Source organism: Moschus berezovskii, chromosome 15 (genome assembly GCF_049115385.1).
Source record: "Moschus berezovskii isolate FMDL1 chromosome 15, NW_MosBer_1.0, whole genome shotgun sequence".
Taxonomy (NCBI): Eukaryota; Metazoa; Chordata; class Mammalia; order Artiodactyla; family Moschidae; genus Moschus; species Moschus berezovskii.
Window position 1 is genome coordinate 58471843 of NC_142474.1, and position 18562 is coordinate 58490404.

The 18562-nt window shown below is 40.1% G+C and overlaps 1 protein-coding gene across 1 annotated transcript; it reads left to right on the forward strand.

Annotated features, from left to right (window-relative positions):
* The first annotated feature begins 3899 nt into the window (after positions 1-3899).
* On the forward strand, positions 3900-4793 carry LOC129555289 (ferritin light chain). The gene has a single exon (XM_055424496.2). The coding sequence runs from the start codon at positions 4091-4093 to the stop codon at positions 4616-4618; it is 528 nt and encodes a 175-aa protein (XP_055280471.1). The 5' UTR covers positions 3900-4090; the 3' UTR covers positions 4619-4793.
* The last annotated feature ends 13769 nt before the right edge of the window (positions 4794-18562 follow it).

Sequence of the window (18562 nt, forward strand, 5' to 3'; positions counted from 1 at the left end):
GATAAGAATTTCTCCAGGACTCCTGAGAAAAAGGACAATGGGGAACTTGTTAAATCAGCCTTGCAGTTCTTTTGAAGCCTCTTATAAGGGCTTAAGGAAATGGCAACCCACTCCAGTACTTTTGCCTGGAAAATCCCATGGACAGAGGAGCCTGGCGCGCTACAGTCCATGGGGTCGCGAAAGAGTCGGATACGACTGAGCGACTTCACTTTTACTTGCACTTGAAGACTGGCAAGAATCACATTCCAATGTAATAAACTTCCAATTTAATGAACCAGGAAATCAACAATTCAAAGAGTATACATGAGTTAAGGGCCCACATAACTGGGCGAGGCTTCTTCTTGTTTTATTAGTTCTTCACAGAAGCAGAGCCAAAGTTCTGTGGTCATTACCTCCATCACGGAGGAAACAATCTGCCATGCTAGTGACAGTCAGAACCAGAGCTTCTCTGACTTTCCTTCCTATAGGAAGCTGAGCAAGACACGCTCTCAGCCCTCTACCGATGGGACAAGAAGAAAGCTCTCCCAAGTCTGGTCTTGTGCTGTTTCCTACTGTCTCACTGGCTCTGACCTGGGCCAGGGAGTGAAAGGTCGCTGCCATTTGTAGCTCAGTGACGGCTTTTGACTGGGTTGCTGACAAGTGGTGTTTCAGTTTGCTACATCTGAAGGACCTCCAAGGTATCCACGTGGATCTATTCATTCAGTAAATTGGAAACATAGGTCTGGAACTGGGCCAGGCAAACAAGGGTGGAGAGAGTTCAGGAATCCTTCTCCAAGAGGTGAAGATCTAGGAAGAGGTGAGATCTCCAAGGAAAAGAATGGAGAGAAGAGAAAAGAGGGCAGAGACGATTCTGGAAATCCTCACCTAAGAGGCAGGTGGGCCTCCCTGATAGCTCAGTTGGTAAAGAATCCGCTTGCAATGCAGGAGACCCTGGTTCGATTCCTGGGTCGGGAAGATCCTCTGCAGAAGGGATCCGCTACCCATTCCAGTATTCTGGCCTGGAGAATTCCATGGACTGTGTAGTCCATAGGGTTGCAAAGAGTCAGACACGATTGAGCGACTTTCACTTCACTCATAAAGGCTTATGACATTACAACCATCCACAGTTTGTTTGAAGAAACTCCAGAGGAGTCAAATTCTTGAGGCTTAGGAATCTACCTCTGTGCCAAGCTCTTGATTCAGGGAAGTATTTAAACATTCCACCTGAAAGACTGTGTTTAATCAACTGAGGGGCAATTGCCTGGAGAATCCCAGGGACGGCGGAGCCTGGTGGGCTGCCGTCTATGGGGTCGCACAGAGTCGGACACTAGTGAAGTGACTTTGCAGCAGCAGCAGCAACCACTGGATAGGGGTCTCAAGGAAGCTTCTGGAAAATAGCTATTCTTTACTGCCAGGAGAGAATCAGTCCACCCTTCTTACTAACTCTTAACCATGGGTTAGTTAATATCTGAATATGGATAGTATTTTGGTTGTCTTCCTGTTCACAAATTCTGTTTTCTATGTCCAAGTTGCTGTGTTTTGCTGAACTGCTTTATCTATTTGACTTTTTTTTTTAATGATTCAGATTTTCTGGTAAAATTCTTTCCTGTATATCAACATACTTTCTTGAAATTATTAATCACAGACTTTTAAAAATACACTTTTAAATTTTAGAATAGTTTTAGATTTTAAAAAGTGGTTGAGAAGATAGTGTAGAGAGTTGACAAGTAAGCCACACCTTGTTTCACCTGTTGTTCACATCCTACATTATTGATATTATGATACTTAGATTGCCAGATCTTACCTGGCCCTTCCTCTTTTCACTGCCCCATTATTATGATTTCCATCCATATCTGAAATTCCACTCTTACCAAGACAATGGGCCTTCATGGATTCCTTGGAATATGTTATGATGCTTCTGCTGAATTTCTACCTCTCCTATATATTACACATGAAAATGGACAAAATTCAATAACCAGTTATTACCAACCCAACAACAAATTGAAGTTTCCAAGTTCAACTTAACCTGCTAAAACTAAAATGTAACTGGAAAGAACACAAAATTCCTGCTTAATTCCACCCACAAATTCTCTTACCTGACACATCTATTATCATAATTATTACCACAGAAGTCAAAGATCCATCTAAGTTCTTAGTTTCTTAGATCCTGGAGGAGGGAGACTAGTTTCAAAACTTTCCATTAAAAATCTGCAAAAATTAACTGCTGTTGGGAAAATAGGAGAGCAAATGTATAAATACAGGGTGGAAAAAATATATGTATACATATAATTTGAATCATGATTTTCAAATGCTGTTACCATGATCCTTACCACTTAGACTACTATTTTATATGATACATAATAAAGCAAAATGAGACAACACAAAACAGTACATGTGATAAAAAAGCTATTACCACGCCAATTCAGAGGATTACCAAAAAACTTGTTTAAAAATGAGTATAGGGACCTCCCTTGTGGTCCAGTGATTAAAACTTCATCTTCCAATGCAGGGAGTGTAGGTTTGGTCCCTGGTCAGAGAGCTAAGATCCCACATGCTTCACAGTCAAAACACCAAAACATGAAACAGAAGAAATATTGTGACAAATTCAATAAAGACTTAAAAATAAATATAACTGGATGAATAAAAATTTGGATCTAGGAAAGGGTCAAGGAAAAAATATCATTTTATTTGGAAAAGAAAAAGATGAAGTTAAAAATAAATGAATTTATATACCAGATTAATATATCAACAATAATCTCCTGTTCATTTTAGTGTAAACTGCCTCAAACCCTCTGTAGAATGAAGTAGGATTCAAAGTGCTCAATCAGCGCATCACATACTAAAGGGAAAAAAGAGGTAAAATTTCAACTGTGTCCTGTGTCATCTATACTACTACTTCTGAGATATTCTTTTCCATTTCCCTTCTCTTCTCGATAGTTGCAGTGTTACTAAATGCTTATTGAAGTTTTCTCTTTGGATTATCAAAGCTAAATTCACCGTCAGCTTCCACCCACCAATCCACCCACTTGTTCATTTCCCACTCTCTGTCAGAGGCACCATCATTTCCTGCATTACTAAAGCTTAATTTTTTTGAGTCATCAATGACTCATTCTTCTTATCTTCTGATTTTATTTAGTCCCCATGAAATCCTATATAATGGTTTTGCAAAGTCTCTCTGGATTCTGTTCACTTTCTCCTGTTTTCATACCCTCATCACCTTGTCTTTGTATACCTCAAATACTCCCTATGCACTTTGGTCTCTGTACTACAATTTATAGGAGCAGCGGTCTGACTGACTAATAAAATTGATGACAGTTCAAGTCTTTGTATCTCAAGAAATGCACAGTGAAGTAGCTGAGAGTGAGGTCTGAAGCCTTACTGCTTTGGTTAAAAACTGTCTCTGTCAATTCCTAGTAGTTACTTCATCTGCCCCAATTTTTTCATCTATAAAGTCAGGATAATAATGGTACACATATCATAAGATTATTGTGAGAGTAAATAGACAATACATGAAGTCATGTTCAGCATTTATAACAACATCTGAAATATGATAAGTTATTTATTATTGATTTTATTGTTACTGAAAATCATTACTAGTCTGTGTCACTATCAAAGAAGATAGCAGTTACTTTCCCTAAATTATCCTTCATCTTCATTCTCAACTTTCTACCCACGTCCTCTCCCAGAAGTCAGCCTACCCTGCTCTTAATATGTCTGGTCATTTTTGCTGGATACTTTTCTTGTCTTATTCCAAAGTAAAATCTTCTAGCTCATCTCTGATCCTTTCCAATTTTTCAAACTTTCTACCAGGGAAAGGATGGCTAAAGCAGTTTACCAAGTGCAGGTGATAAAGGTGGAGCCACTGAAGAGAACTTAAAATCAATAACCAAACAGATGAAAAATCAGCTTGAGGAAGTGCGCTCCGCGGCCCCGCGGATCTGTCTTTTGCTTCAACAGTGCTTGGACGGAACAGACCCAGGTACGCCCCTTGCTCCAGCCTCCGACCACCCTCCAACCTTTTTTCCAGTCGCAACCTCCAGAGTCAGCCACTCAACTGTCCACGATCACCGGGACCAGCCACCATTTTTTAACTCCTTATTACCGACCAATCATGAGCTCCCAGATTCGTCAGAATTATTCTACCGAGGTGGAGGCCGCCGTCAACCGCCTGGTTAACATGCAACTGCGGGCCTCCTACACCTACCTCTCTCTGGGCTTCTATTTCGACCGCGACGATGTGGCCCTGGAGGGTGTGGGTCACTTTTTTCGCGAATTGGCCAAGGAGAAGCGCGAGGGCGCGGAGCGTCTCTTGAAATTGCAAAACCAGCGTGGCGGCCGCGCCCTCTTCCTGGACGTGCAGAAGCCATCTCAAGATGAGTGGGGTAAAACCCAGGACGCTATGGAAGCCGCCCTTCTTGTAGAGAAGAACCTGAATCAAGCCCTGTTGGATCTGCATGGCCTGGCTTCTGCCCGCGGAGACCCCCACATCTGTGACTTCCTAGAGAACCACTTCCTAGATGAGGAAGTGAAACTCATCAAGAAGATGGGTGACCACCTGACCAACCTCCGCAGGCTGGCTGGTCCCCAGGCTGGGTTGGGCGAGTATCTCTTCGAAAGGCTCACCCTCAAGCACGACTAGGAACTTCTGGAGACCAGTGACCTTTGAAGAACCCACCTAACATCAGGGCTGCCTGAAGCCCCCTCTCTGCAGCAACTCAGCAGCTTTTTAACACCCTGGAGCCCTCTCTCAAGCCTTGGACCAAATGGAAACAATAAAGCTTTTTGCAGCATAAAAAAAAAAAAAGAAAGAAAAATCAGCTTGAGTTTTATTTCTGCCATGTGCTGGCAATTCTTAAAATATCACTGATATATGACTTCTTCCTCCTCTCAATCTTTTGATATAGTTGCTATAGTTACTGTTGAATTTTAGTAACATAGGGTTTTTCCTGTGGTCATGTATGGATATGAGAGTTGGACTGTGAAGAAAGCTGATCGCCGAAGAATTGATGCTTTTGAACTGTGGTGCTAGAGAAGACTCTTGAGAGTCCCTTGGACTGCAAGGAGATCCAACCAGTTCATGCTAAAGGAGATCAGTCCTGGGTGTTCATTGGAAGGACTGATGCTAAAGCTGAAACTCCAATACTTTGGCCACCTCATGCGACAAATTGACTCACTGGAAAAGACTCTGATGCTGGGAGGGATTGGGGGCGGGAGGAGACGGGGACGACAGAGACTGAGATGGCTGGATGGCATCACCAACTCGATGGACATGAGTTTGAGTGAACTCCGGGAGTTGGTGATGGACAGGGAGGCCTGGCGTGCTGTGACTCATGGGGTCGCAAAGAGTCGGACACGACTGAGTGACTGAACTGAACTGAATACATATATAAATATGAATATACACACATAATGCATATTGGTATATATATGTACATATATTTGTGCTGAAGTGATTTGTATTAGCTGAGATTGTGCCAATAGGAAGGCAATAGACAGGGAGAGGAGGGGCCTGAGATTCTCTCTGTGCACATTTGGGTGTTAACTGGTTCCTGTTTTAGATGGAGATCTGATGTAGAAATTTATGAGATTAACAGTTCAGTTCAGTCACTGATCATGTCCAACTCTTTGAGACCCCATGGACTGCAGCATGCCAGACCTCCCTGTCCATCACCAACTCCCAGGGTTTACTCAAACTCATGCCCATTGAGTTGGTAATGCCATCCAACCATCTCATCCTCTGTCGCCTCCTTCTCCTCCTGCCTTCAATCTTTCCCAGCATAAGGGTCTTTTCCAATGAGTCAGTTCTTTGCATCAGGTGGCCAAAGTATTGGAGTTTCAGTTTCAACATGAGTCCTTACAATGAATATTCAGGATTGATCTCCTTTAAGATGGACTGGTTGAATCTCCTTCCAGTCCAAGGGACTCTCAAGAGTCTTCTCCAACACTGCAGTTCAAAAGCATCAATTCTTTGGCACTCGCTTTCTTTATGGCCCAACTCTCACATCCATGCATGACTACTGGGAAAATCATAGCCTTGACTAGACAGACCTTTATTGCCAAAGTAATGTCTCTGTTTTTTAATATGCTGTCTAGGTTGGTCATAACTTTTCTTCCAAGGAGTAAGTGTCTTTTTATTTCATCACCATCTTCAGTGATTTTGGAGCCCCCCTCCCAAAAAATAAAGTCAGCCACCATTTTCACTGTTTCTCCATCTATTTGCCATGAAGTGATGTGACCAGATGCCATGATGTTTTGTTTCTGAATGTTGAGCTTTAAGGAAACTTTTTCACTCTCCTCTTTTACTTTCATCAAGGGGCTCTTTAGTTCTTCTTCGCTTTCTTCCATAAGGGTGGTGTAATCTACGTAGCTGAGGTTATTGATATTTCTCCTGGAAACCTTGATATCAGCTTGTGCTTCATCCAGCTCAGTGTTTCTCATGGCGTACACTGCATATAAGTTAAATAAGCAAGGTGACAATATACAGCCTTGTTGTATTCCTTTTCCTATTTGGAACCAGTCTGTTGTTCCATGTCCACTTCTAACTGTTGCTTCCTGACCTGCATACAGGTTTCTCAAGAGGCAGGTCAGGTGGTCTGGTATTCCCATCTCTTTCAGAATTTTCCACAGTTTATTGTGATCCACACAGTCAAAGGCTTTGGTATAGTCAATAAAGCAGAAATAGGTGTTTTTCTGGAACTCTCTTGCTTTCTTGATGATCCAGCAGATGTTGGTAATTTGATCTCTGGTTCCTTTTCCTTTTCTAAAACCACCTTGAACATCTGAAAGTTCAAGGTTCACGTATTGCTGAAGCCTAGCTTGTGGATTTTGAGCATTACTTTACTAGCATGTGAGATAAGTGCAATTGTGTGGTAGTTTGAGCATTCTTTGGCATTGCCTTTGTTTGGGATTGGAATGAAGACTGACCTTTTCCAGTCCTGTGGCCACTGCTGAGTTTTCCCAATTTGCTGGCATATTGAGTGCAGCACTTTCACGGCATCATCTTTTAGGATTTTAAAGAGCTCAAATGGAATTCCATCACCTCCACTAGCTTTGTTTGTAGTGGTGCTTCCTAAGACCCACTTGACTTCACATTCCAGGATGTCTGGCTTGTGATTATCTGGGTCATGAAGATATTTTGTACAGTTCTTCTGTGTATTCTTGCCACCTCTTCTTAATATCTTCTGCTATGTTAGGTCCATACCATTTCTGTCCTTTATTATGCCCATCTTTGCATGAAATATTCCCTTGGGATCTCAAATTTTCTTGAAGAGATCTCTGCTCTTTCCCATTTATTGTTTTCCTCTATTTCTTTGCACTGATCACTGAGAAAGGCTGTCTTATCTCTCCTTGCTATTCTTTGGAACTCTGTATTCAAATGGGTATACTTTTCCTTTTCTCTTTTGCCTTTCACTTCTCTTGTTTTTTTCAGCTATTTGTAAGGCCTCCTCAGACAGCCATTTTGCTTTTTTGCATTTCTTTTTCTTGGGGGTGGTCTTGATCCCTGTCTCCTGTACAATGTCTTGAACCTCTGTCCATAGTTCATCAGGCACTCTGTCTATCAGATCTAGTCCCTTAAAGCTATTTCTCACTTCTACTGTATAGTTGTTAGGGATTTGTTTTAGGTCATACCTGAATAGTCTAGTGGTTTCCCCCTACTTTCTCCAATTTACGTCTGAATTAGGCAATAAGGAGTTCATCATCTGAGTCACAGTTAGCTCCCAGTCTTGTTTTTGCTGACTGTGTAGCGCTTCTCCATCTTTGGCTGCAAAGAATATAATCAATCTGATTTTAATGTTGGCCATCTGATGATGTCCATGTGAGATTAACAAGCATTTCATTAACATTAGTGGCTCCACTGCTGGGGTTCTTCCTGTTTCTCAATTTGCCAGTGATTTTTTTTTTTTAATGGTTGAATGTGGCTTCCCTGGTGGCTCAGATGGTAAACATGTCTGCCTACAATGCAGGAGACCTGGGTTCGATCCCTGGGTGGGGAAGATCCTTGGAGAAGGAAATGGCAACCCACTCCAGTATTCTTGCCTGGAAAATCCCATGGACAGAGGAGCCTGATAGGTTAACAGTCCATGGGGTCACAAAGAGTTGGACACAACTGAACAACTTCACTTTGTGCATTTCAGAGATCACTGGGCTCTCCATGGAGAATTTACCAAAATGAATTAATGGCTTTACAGTGAAGGCAAAAAGTGAAGCTCAGAAGACACCTGATTAAAAAAAATAAGAAGAAAAGAAAAAGAACCACTTGGAAACAACATATTAAAAAGATCATACATCATGATCAAGTGAGCTTTATTGAAGGGATGCAAGGATTCTTCAATATTCACAAATCAATCAATGTGATACACTACATTAACAAATTAAAGGATAAAAACTATATGATTATCTCGACATATGCAGAGAAAGCCTTTGACACAATTAAACACCCATTTATGATAAAAACTCTCCAGAAAGCAGGCATAGAAGGAACATATCTCAACATAATAAAAGCCATATATGATAAACCCACAGCAAACATTATCTTCAATGGTGAAAAATTGAAAGCATTTCCCCTAAAATCAGAAACAAGACAAGGGTGCCCACTCTCACCACTACTATTCAACATAGTTTTGGAAGTTTTAGTCACAGCAGAGAGGAAAGAGAAATAAAAGGAAGCCAGACTGGAAAAGAAGAAGTAAAACTCTCACTGTTTGCAGATGACATGATTTTCTACATAGAAAACCCTAAAGACACCACCAGAAAATTACTAGAGCTAATCAATGAATATAGTAAAGTTGTAGGATATAAAATTGATACACAGAAATCCCTTGCATTCCTATATGCTAACAAAGAGAAAACAGAAAGAGAAATTAAGGAAACAATCCCATTCACCACTGTGATGAAAAAAATAAAATACTTAGGAATAAATCTACCTAAAGAAACAAAAGACATATATATAGGAAAATATAAAACACTAATGAAAGAAATCAAAGAAGACACAAATAGATGGAGAAATATACCACGTTCATGGATTGGAAGAATCAATATAGTGAAAATGAGTATACTACCAAAAGCAATCTGTAGATTCAATGCAATCCCTATCAAGCTACCAACAGTATTTTTCAAAGAACTAGAACAAATAATTTCACAATTTGTATGGAAATACAAAAAACCTCGAGTAGCCAAAGCAATCTTGAGAAAGAAGAATGAAACTGGAGGAATCAACCTGCCTGACTTTAGACTATACTACAAATCAACAGTCATTAAGAGAGTATGATAATGACACAAAGACAGAAATAAAGATCAATGGAACAAAATAGAAAGCCCAGAGATAAATCCATGTACCTATGGACACCTTATCTTTGACAAAGGAGGAAAGAATATACAACGGAGAAAAGACAATCTCTTTAACAAGTGGTCCTGGGAAAACTGGTCAACCACTTGTAAAAGAATGAAACTAGAACACTTTCTAACACCATACACAAAAATAAACTCAAAATGGATTAAAGATCTAAATGTAAGACCGGAAACTATAAAACTCCTAGAGAAAAACATAGGCAAAACACTCTCTGACATAAATCACATCAGGATCATCGATGACCCACCTCCCAGAGTGAAGGAAATAAAAGCAAAAATAAACAAATGCGACCTAATTAAACTTAAAAGATTTTGCACAATGAAGGAAACTATAGGCAAGATAAAAAGATAGCTTTCAGAGTGGGAGAAAATAATAGCAAATGAAGTAACTGACTAAGAGTTAATCTCAAAAATATACAAACAGCTCATGCATCTCAATACCAGAAAAATAAACAACCTCATGCGACGAGTTGACTCACTGGAAAAGACTCTGATGCTGGGAAGGATTGGGGGTGGGAGGAGAAGGGGACGACAGAGAATGAGATGGCTGGATGGCATCACTGCCTCAATGGACATGAGTTTGAGTGAACTCCGGGAGCTGGTGATGGACAGGGAGGCCTGGCGTGCTGTGATTCATGGGGTTGCAAAGAGTCGGACACAACTGAGCGACTGAACTGAAATCAAAAAATGGGCCAAAGAACTCAACAGACATTTCTCCAAAGAAGACATACAGATGGCTAACAAACACATGAAAAGATGCTCAACATCACTCATTATCAGAGAAATGCAAATCAAAACCACAATGAGGTACCATCTCACACTGGTCAGAATGGCTGCTATCGAAAAGTCTACAAACAATAAAAGCTGGAGAGGTTGTGGAGAAAAGGGAACCCTCTTACACTGTTGGTGGGAATACAAACTAGCACAGCCACTACGGAGAACAGTGTGGAGATTCCTTAAAAAACTGAAAATAGAACTGCTATCAACAGAACCCAGCAATCCCACTGCTGGGCATACACACTGAGGAAACCAGAATTGAAAGAGACTCGTGTACCCCAATATTCCTCACAGCACTGTTTACAATAGCTAGGATGTGGAAGCAACCTAGATGTCCATCTGCAGATGAATGGATAAGAAAGCTGTGGTACATATACACAATGGAATATTCAGTTCAGTTCAATTCAGTCGCTCAGTCGTGTCCGACTCTTTGCGACCCCATGAATCGCAGCACACCATATTACTCAGCTATTTGAATCAGTTCTAATGAGGTGGATGAAACTGGAGCCTATTATACAGAGTGAAGTAAATCAGAAAGTAAAACCAATACAGTATATTAATGCATATATATGGAATTTTAGAAAGATGGTAATGACGACCCTTTATGTGAGACAGCAAAAGAAACACAGATATAAAGAACAGACTTTTGGACTCTGTGGGAGAAGGCGAGGGTGGGATGATTTGAGAGAATAGCATTGAAACATGTATATTACCATATGTGAAATAAACAAACAGTCCATATTTGATGCATGAAACAGGGCACTCAAAGCTGGTGCACTTGGACAACCCAGGGGGATGGGATGGGGAGGGAGGTGGGAGTGGGGGTTCAGGATGGGGGACATACGTACACCAGTGGCTGATTCATGTCACTGTATGGCAAAAACTACCACAATATTGTAATTAACCTCCAGTTAAATTCAATTAATTAATTTTTAAAAATTTGGTAATGCCAAATATTCAGTTCAGTTCAGTTCAGTCACTCAGTCGTGTCCGACTCTCCGTGACCCCATGAATCACAGCACACCAGGCCTCCCTGTCCATCACCAACTCCCGGAGTTCACTCGAACTCATGTCCACAGAGTTGGTGATGCCATTCAGCCATCTCTCTGTCGTCCCCTTCTCCTCCCACCCCCAACCTTTCCCAGCATCAGACTCTTTTCCAGTGAGTCAACTCGTCGCATGAGGTGGCCAAAGTATTGCAGTTTCAGCTTTAGCATCAATCCTTCCAGTGAACACCCAGGATTGATTTCCTTTAGAATGGATTGGTTGGATCTCCTTGCAGTCCAAGGGACTCTCAAGAGTCTTCTCCAGCACCACAGTTCAAAAGCATCAATTCTTCGGCGATCAGCTTTCTTCACAGTCCAACTCTCACATCCATACATGACCACGGGAAAAACCATAGCCTTGACTAGACGGACCTTGGTTGGCAAAGTAATGTCTTGTAATATACTATCAAGGTTGGTCATAACTTTCCTTCCAAGGAGTAAGTGTCTTTTAATTTCATGGCTGCAATCAGCATCTGCAGTGATTTTGGAGCCCCCAAAAATAAAGTCTGACACTGTTTCCACTGTTTCCCCATCTATTTCCCATGAAGTGATGGGACCAGATGCCATGATCTTTGTTTTCTGAATGTTGAGCTTCAAGCCAACCTCTTCACTCTCCTCTTTCACTTTCATCAAGAGGCTATTGAGCTCCTCTTCACTTTCTGCCATAAGGGTAGTGTCGTCTGCATATCTGAGGTTATTGATATTTCTCCCAGCAATCTTGTATTATATATAACTGAGTCACTTTGCTGTACAGCAAAAATTAAACACAGCATAGTAAATCAATTATACTTCAATAAAAATTTATTAAAAAAAAAAGAACTGGTTGGAAAACCATCCCTGTAACTGTCATCCTTACATCCATTGTCAGGGGCTAGCAGGAATTTAATTTAAGATTTCATATCTTCTTTAATGCTTTCTGTCTTATTATCCTGAATGTAGAGTATATGACGTTGAAAAAGGAATTTCTCTTTTATTCCCCCAGAGTTGAATTTAGTGAGAATTTTTCCACATCTCTTCCTTTTATTTCAAAAGGTGTGATTGGGTTTTGTGGTTGTCTTTCTACATGACACTTCTGGGAAATTGGGAGGAGCCAGTGCTAGTAGTCTTCAGAGTCAACCTGGATTTCTGTATTTACATATTTATCTGTATTGGCTTCCTCAATGATTTTAAAGACCTTTGTATCATTTATGCAATGTGTATTCTATCTCTTTGATATTACTGGCTTAGTTTATTTCATAAAATTGATCTAGTCAGAGAAGAAAGAAAAAGGTTTTCCTGGTTTCCATTTCTGTTCTCTCTTAGAAGAGCTATCATTCAGAGAAATTGAACCAGCTACATTCTAGGAAAGTCATATAATTGATTGAATAGCAGAATGATGAATAGATTGTCTGTATATCTTTCTTTTATGGAATTAGAGAAGTAAATGTTTAAAACTTAAATTACTCACTATTACTTCACTAGTAATCTCAGTGATTTTTCATCCAGATTTCTGACTTCATGTAAATTTCAAAACTGTGTAATTTCCCAAATTTTTATTTTGAAAATTGAAAAACCTACAGGGAATTTGAAAAAATATTACAATGAGACTCAAATATCCTTAACCTAGATTCACCAATTATTGGGTTATCCCAAAAGTTTGTTAGGGAAATACACATTGACATGATAATATTATCTGATATAGAGTCCCTAGTCAAATTGATTCAGTTTTCCCATTGATATACTTTATACTGTTTTATTCAATCCAGGATTGAATCAAGGATCAGGCATTGCATTTAGTTGTCATTTTTCTTTCAGTTCAGTTCAGTTCAGTTCAGTCGCTCAGTCATGTCTGACTCTCTGCAACCCCATGAATCACAGCACACCAGACCTCCCTGTCCATCACCAACTCCCAGAGTTCACTCAAACTCATGTCCATCGAGTCGGTGATGCCATCCAGCCATCTCAGTCTCTGTCGTCCCCGTCTCCTCCCGCCCCCAATCCCTCCCAGCATCAGAGTCTTTTCCAGTGTGTCAACTTGTCGCATGAGGTGGCCAAAGTATTGCAGTTTCAGCCTTAGCATCAGTCCTTCCAATGAACACCCAGGACTGATCTCCTTTAGAATGGACTGGTTGGATCTCCTTGCAGTCCAAGGGACTCTCAAGAGTCTTCTCCAGCACCACAGTTCAAAAGCATCAATTCTTCAGCGATCAGCTTTCTTCACAGTCCAACTCTCACATCCATACATGACCACGGGAAAAACCATAGCCTTGACTAGACGGACCTTGGTTGGCAAAGTAATGTCTTGTAATATACTATCAAGGTTGGTCATAACTTTCCTTCCAAGGAGTAAGTGTCTTTTAATTTCATGGCTGCAATCAGCATCTGCAGTGATTTTGGAGCCCCCAAAAATAAAGTCTGACACTGTTTCCACTGTTTCCCCATCTATTTCCCATGAAGTGATGGGACCAGATGCCATGATCTTTGTTTTCTGAATGTTGAGCTTCAAGCCAACCTCTTCACTCTCCTCTTTCACTTTCATCAAGAGGCTATTGAGCTCCTCTTCACTTTCTGCCATAAGGGTAGTGTCGTCTGCATATCTGAGGTTATTGATATTTCTCCCAGCAATCTTGTATTATATATAACTGAGTCACTTTGCTGTACAGCAAAAATTAAACACAGCATAGTAAATCAATTATACTTCAATAAAAATTTATTAAAAAAAAAAAAGAACTGGTTGGAAAACCATCCCTGTAACTGTCATCCTTACATCCATTGTCAGGGGCTAGCAGGAATTTAATTTAAGATTTCATATCTTCTTTAATGCTTTCTGTCTTATTATCCTGAATGTAGAGTATATGACGTTGAAAAAGGAATTTCTCTTTCATTCCCCCAGAGTTGAATTTAGAATTTTTCCACATCTCTTCCTTTTATTTCAAAAGGTGTGATTGGGTTTTGTGGTTGTCTTTCTACATGACACTTCTGGGAAATTGGGAGGAGCCAGTGCTAGTAGTCTTCAGAGTCAACCTGGATTTCTGTATTTACATATTTATCTGTATTGGCTTCCTCAATGATTTTAAAGACCTTTGTATCATTTATGCAATGTGTATTCTATCTCTTTGATATTACTGGCTTAGTTTATTTCATAAAATTGATCTAGTCAGAGAAGAAAGAAAAAGGTTTTCCTGGTTTCCATTTCTGTTCTCTCTTAGAAGAGCTATCATTCAGAGAAATTGAACCAGCTACATTCTAGGAAAGTCATATAATTGATTGAATAGCAGAATGATGAATAGATTGTCTGTATATCTTTCTTTTATGGAATTAGAGAAGTAAATGTTTAAAACTTAAATTACTCACTATTACTTCACTAGTAATCTCAGTGATTTTTCATCCAGATTTCTGACTTCATGTAAATTTCAAAACTGTGTAATTTCCCAAATTTTTATTTTGAAAATTGAAAAACCTACAGGGAATTTGAAAAAATATTACAATGAGACTCAAATATCCTTAACCTAGATTCACCAATTATTGGGTTATCCCAAAAGTTTGTTAGGGAAATACACATTGACATGATAATATTATCTGATATAGAGTCCCTAGTCAAATTGATTCAGTTTTCCCATTGATATACTTTATACTGTTTTATTCAATCCAGGATTGAATCAAGGATCAGGCATTGCATTTAGTTGTCATTTTTCTTTCAGTTCAGTTCAGTTCAGTTCAGTCGCTCAGTCATGTCTGACTCTCTGCAACCCCATGAATCACAGCACACCAGACCTCCCTGTCCATCACCAACTCCCAGAGTTCACTCAAACTCATGTCCATCGAGTCGGTGATGCCATCCAGCCATCTCAGTCTCTGTCGTCCCCGTCTCCTCCCGCCCCCAATCCCTCCCAGCATCAGAGTCTTTTCCAGTGTGTCAACTTGTCGCATGAGGTGGCCAAAGTATTGCAGTTTCAGCCTTAGCATCAGTCCTTCCAATGAACACCCAGGACTGATCTCCTTTAGAATGGACTGGTTGGATCTCCTTGCAGTCCAAGGGACTCTCAAGAGTCTTCTCCAGCACCACAGTTCAAAAGCATCAGTTCTTCGGCAATCAGCTTTCTTCATAGTCCAAATCTCACATCCATACATGACCACTGGAAAAACCGTAGCCTTGACTACACAGAGCTTTGTTGGCAAAGTAATGTCTCTGCTTTGTAATATGCTATCTAGGTTGGTCATAACTTTCCTTCCAAGGAGTAAGTGTCTTTTAATTTCATGGCTGCAATCAGCATCTGCAGTGATTTTGGAGCCCCCCAAAATAAAGTCTGACACGGTTTCCACTGTTTCCCCATCTATTTCCCATGAAGTGATGGGACCAGATGCCATGATCTTTCTTTTCTGAATGTTGAGCTTCAAGCCAACCTTTTCACTCTCCTCTTTCACTTTCATCAAGAGGCTTTTGAGTTCCTCTTCACTTAGTGCCATAAGGGTGGTGTCATCGGCATATCTGAGGTTATTGATATTTCTCCCGGTAATCTTGATTCCAGCTTGTGTTTCTTCCAGCCCAGTGTTCCTCATGATGTACTCTGCATATAAGTTAAATAAGCAGGGTGACAATATACAACCTTGACGTACTCCTTTTCCTATTTCTCTTTTAAATCTAGATACTAGCACAGCTATAGATAAGCTTATTTTTTAGGTTTATCTCAAACATAAATTTCTCTGATTTGTAAGTGTAATAAAATGATTTATGTTTGAATCTGTTATGTTCCAATAAAATTTAATTATCCCATTGTAAATCTGCAAAGTGTCTCTTAATAGCTAACACTATGTCTTATGTTATTCCATAACATAAGTTGAACAAATTACACTCATTATGAATATTTATAGCTTACAAATTGTTGCTCAAATTAGAAATACTGTAATGCATAAGACTCATTTCACCCACTACTAAGATGCATAAATATAATGTCTTTTAATCACCAACCATTCCCTCCTTCTGTTCATAGCTGACATTCATTTTATTACTATTTCTCATTTCCACTGTAATTATATCATCTCTCGCCTCATCATTTTCAGTATTTGTTACTTTTCCCACTTTTTCCTTCTATTCTATCCCTCTATTCCACCCCCTCCTTCCATTACTCTTTTCCATAACAGTGATCCTTGTTAAGAGCATTTTTTTGGTATGGAATCAACATATGTATATCAAGTTAAAAGACGTGAGATTAATTGTTGGTCCTGATCAGTATTTGGTGACTCTTTACAGGTAGGGGCTTTGCAGGTGGCTCAGTAGTAAAGAACCCACCTGCCAATGTAGAAGACACAGGAGACACAGGTTCGATCCCTGGGTCAGGAAGATCCCCTGGAGAAGGAAATGGCAACCCACTCCAGTATTCTTGCCTGGGAAATCCTATGGACAGAGGAGCCTGGTGGGCTACAGTCCATGGGGTCCCTAAGAGTTGGACATGATAGAGTAACTGAGCATGCAAGCATGCACTTTAAGGTTAATCTCATTTAGCTTAAGTGTAAAAAGATATTACATAATGGGACAAAAGCAACTGAAGAAAGTGGGTGCTATCTGAGGCACAGAGAAGTTAGCCACAGGCTTGCCCAAGGTCACACAGTCAATTAGTGGTGAAACTGGGATGGGAACCCACGTGGCTGAATCCAGAGCCCCTAATCCTGGGTGCTCTACCCTATTGCCTCTCTAAAGTCAGATACCAAAGGACATTTGAATTGGTGATCTCTATTTCAGCCATTTCTCTCCTATTTGGTAGACAGTCCAATAGCTTTCCTTACACCCTCTCTCTCATGCCATTTTTGTCCCTGTAACTTCCCACTTGTTTCCCAGGGCATACCCCTCACCCTCTGCAGCTAACTTGTGGCCATGTAGTTCCATTCAATCCCATTTTATCCTTGGGGTCAGAGGAAGGGAAGCTTCTCTCTTCACAGAATGAAAAGGGTGGAAGAAAATTAGTCCTTTGTGCATAAATATCCCTCTGCCTCGCCATGATGAACTTGTGTTTCCTTTAACAATTTATTTAGTATCCTAAACTGTATTATATTCACACTTACACTCATAATTCAGTTTAAATAGTTAGAGATGGCAAGACTTGAAATACAAGTAAGCAATAGTTTCACCAATTTCTGCCATTGCCTAGCTGCCATCAATTAAATTTGCCAAGACTATATCTTCAGTCCATGGTAAAGTCAATGTATATGAAATGGTGTGTCATTATTTTTTACTTGCTATTCACAAATTATGGTACAAGGTGGATGGGTTGTAAACATCAGTGCTTGTGCTAATAGACCTGAAACTTAAGCCAATTATGGCAAGTTTTTGTGTGGACATGACTAGGATGACAACCTCCTAGGTGGCGCAGTGATAAAGAATTCACCTGCCAGTGCAGCCAACGCAGAAGAGGTAAGAGGCCCAGGTTAGATCCCTGGATCGAGAAGATCCCCTGGAGTAGGAAATGGCAACCCCCTCCAGTACTCTTGCCTGGAGAATCCCATGGGCAGAGAAGCCTGGCAAGCTACAGTCCATGAGGTTGCAAGAGTCAGACACAACTTACCAATTAAACCACCACCCTTGGGTGACATTGTCATATTGGTTTAGTTTTTGCTTTTATCATATCAGTAGTGGTTTTTTAAATGAGGTATAATTGACAAATAACACTGTGTTAGTTTCACTTGTATAATGTAATGATTTAATGTATGTACATATTGCAAAATGATCACCATAGTAAGTCTAGTTCACACTTGTCATCATACATAGTTACAAATTATTTTCTTCCTGTGATGAGAACTTTTAATATCTATTCATTTATTCATTTAGCAACCTTTAAATATATAATACAGTGTAACTATATAATAAACAGCATAGAATACATATACTATACATGACATATAACTTATATTTATATATGTCAATATGAATATATAGTACAGATTAACTATAGTCTCTTTCTCTGTTTTGTATTCCATTTCCAAAAGACCTTCTCTGTTATCTCTGACTTAGTACCTGTGAGCCCTCCAAAAAAGAATGAGGATGGGAAAGAAAACAGATACACTGGAATTCACTATAAATGGGTGAGTTCTTTTATCGCTCTAGGCCTGAGACAACGCATTTCTAAACTAAGGCTACTAACCCCTACCTTGCAGGACTTTTTGTGAGTGTTAAATAAAATAAATCATGTCGAACAGTGAGGAAGGAAACCAGTAAAAAAAATAAGCACTTGGAAAATATTAGTTATTCTTCAGTTCAGTTCAGTTCAGTAGCTCAGTCGTGTCTGACTCTTTGCGACCCCAAGAGTCACACCACACCAGTCCTCCCTGTCCATCACCAACTCCTGGAATTCACTCAAACTCACCTCCATCGAGTCAGTGATGCCATCCAGCCATCTCATTCTCTGTCGTCCCCGTCTCCTCCTGCTCCCAATCCCTCC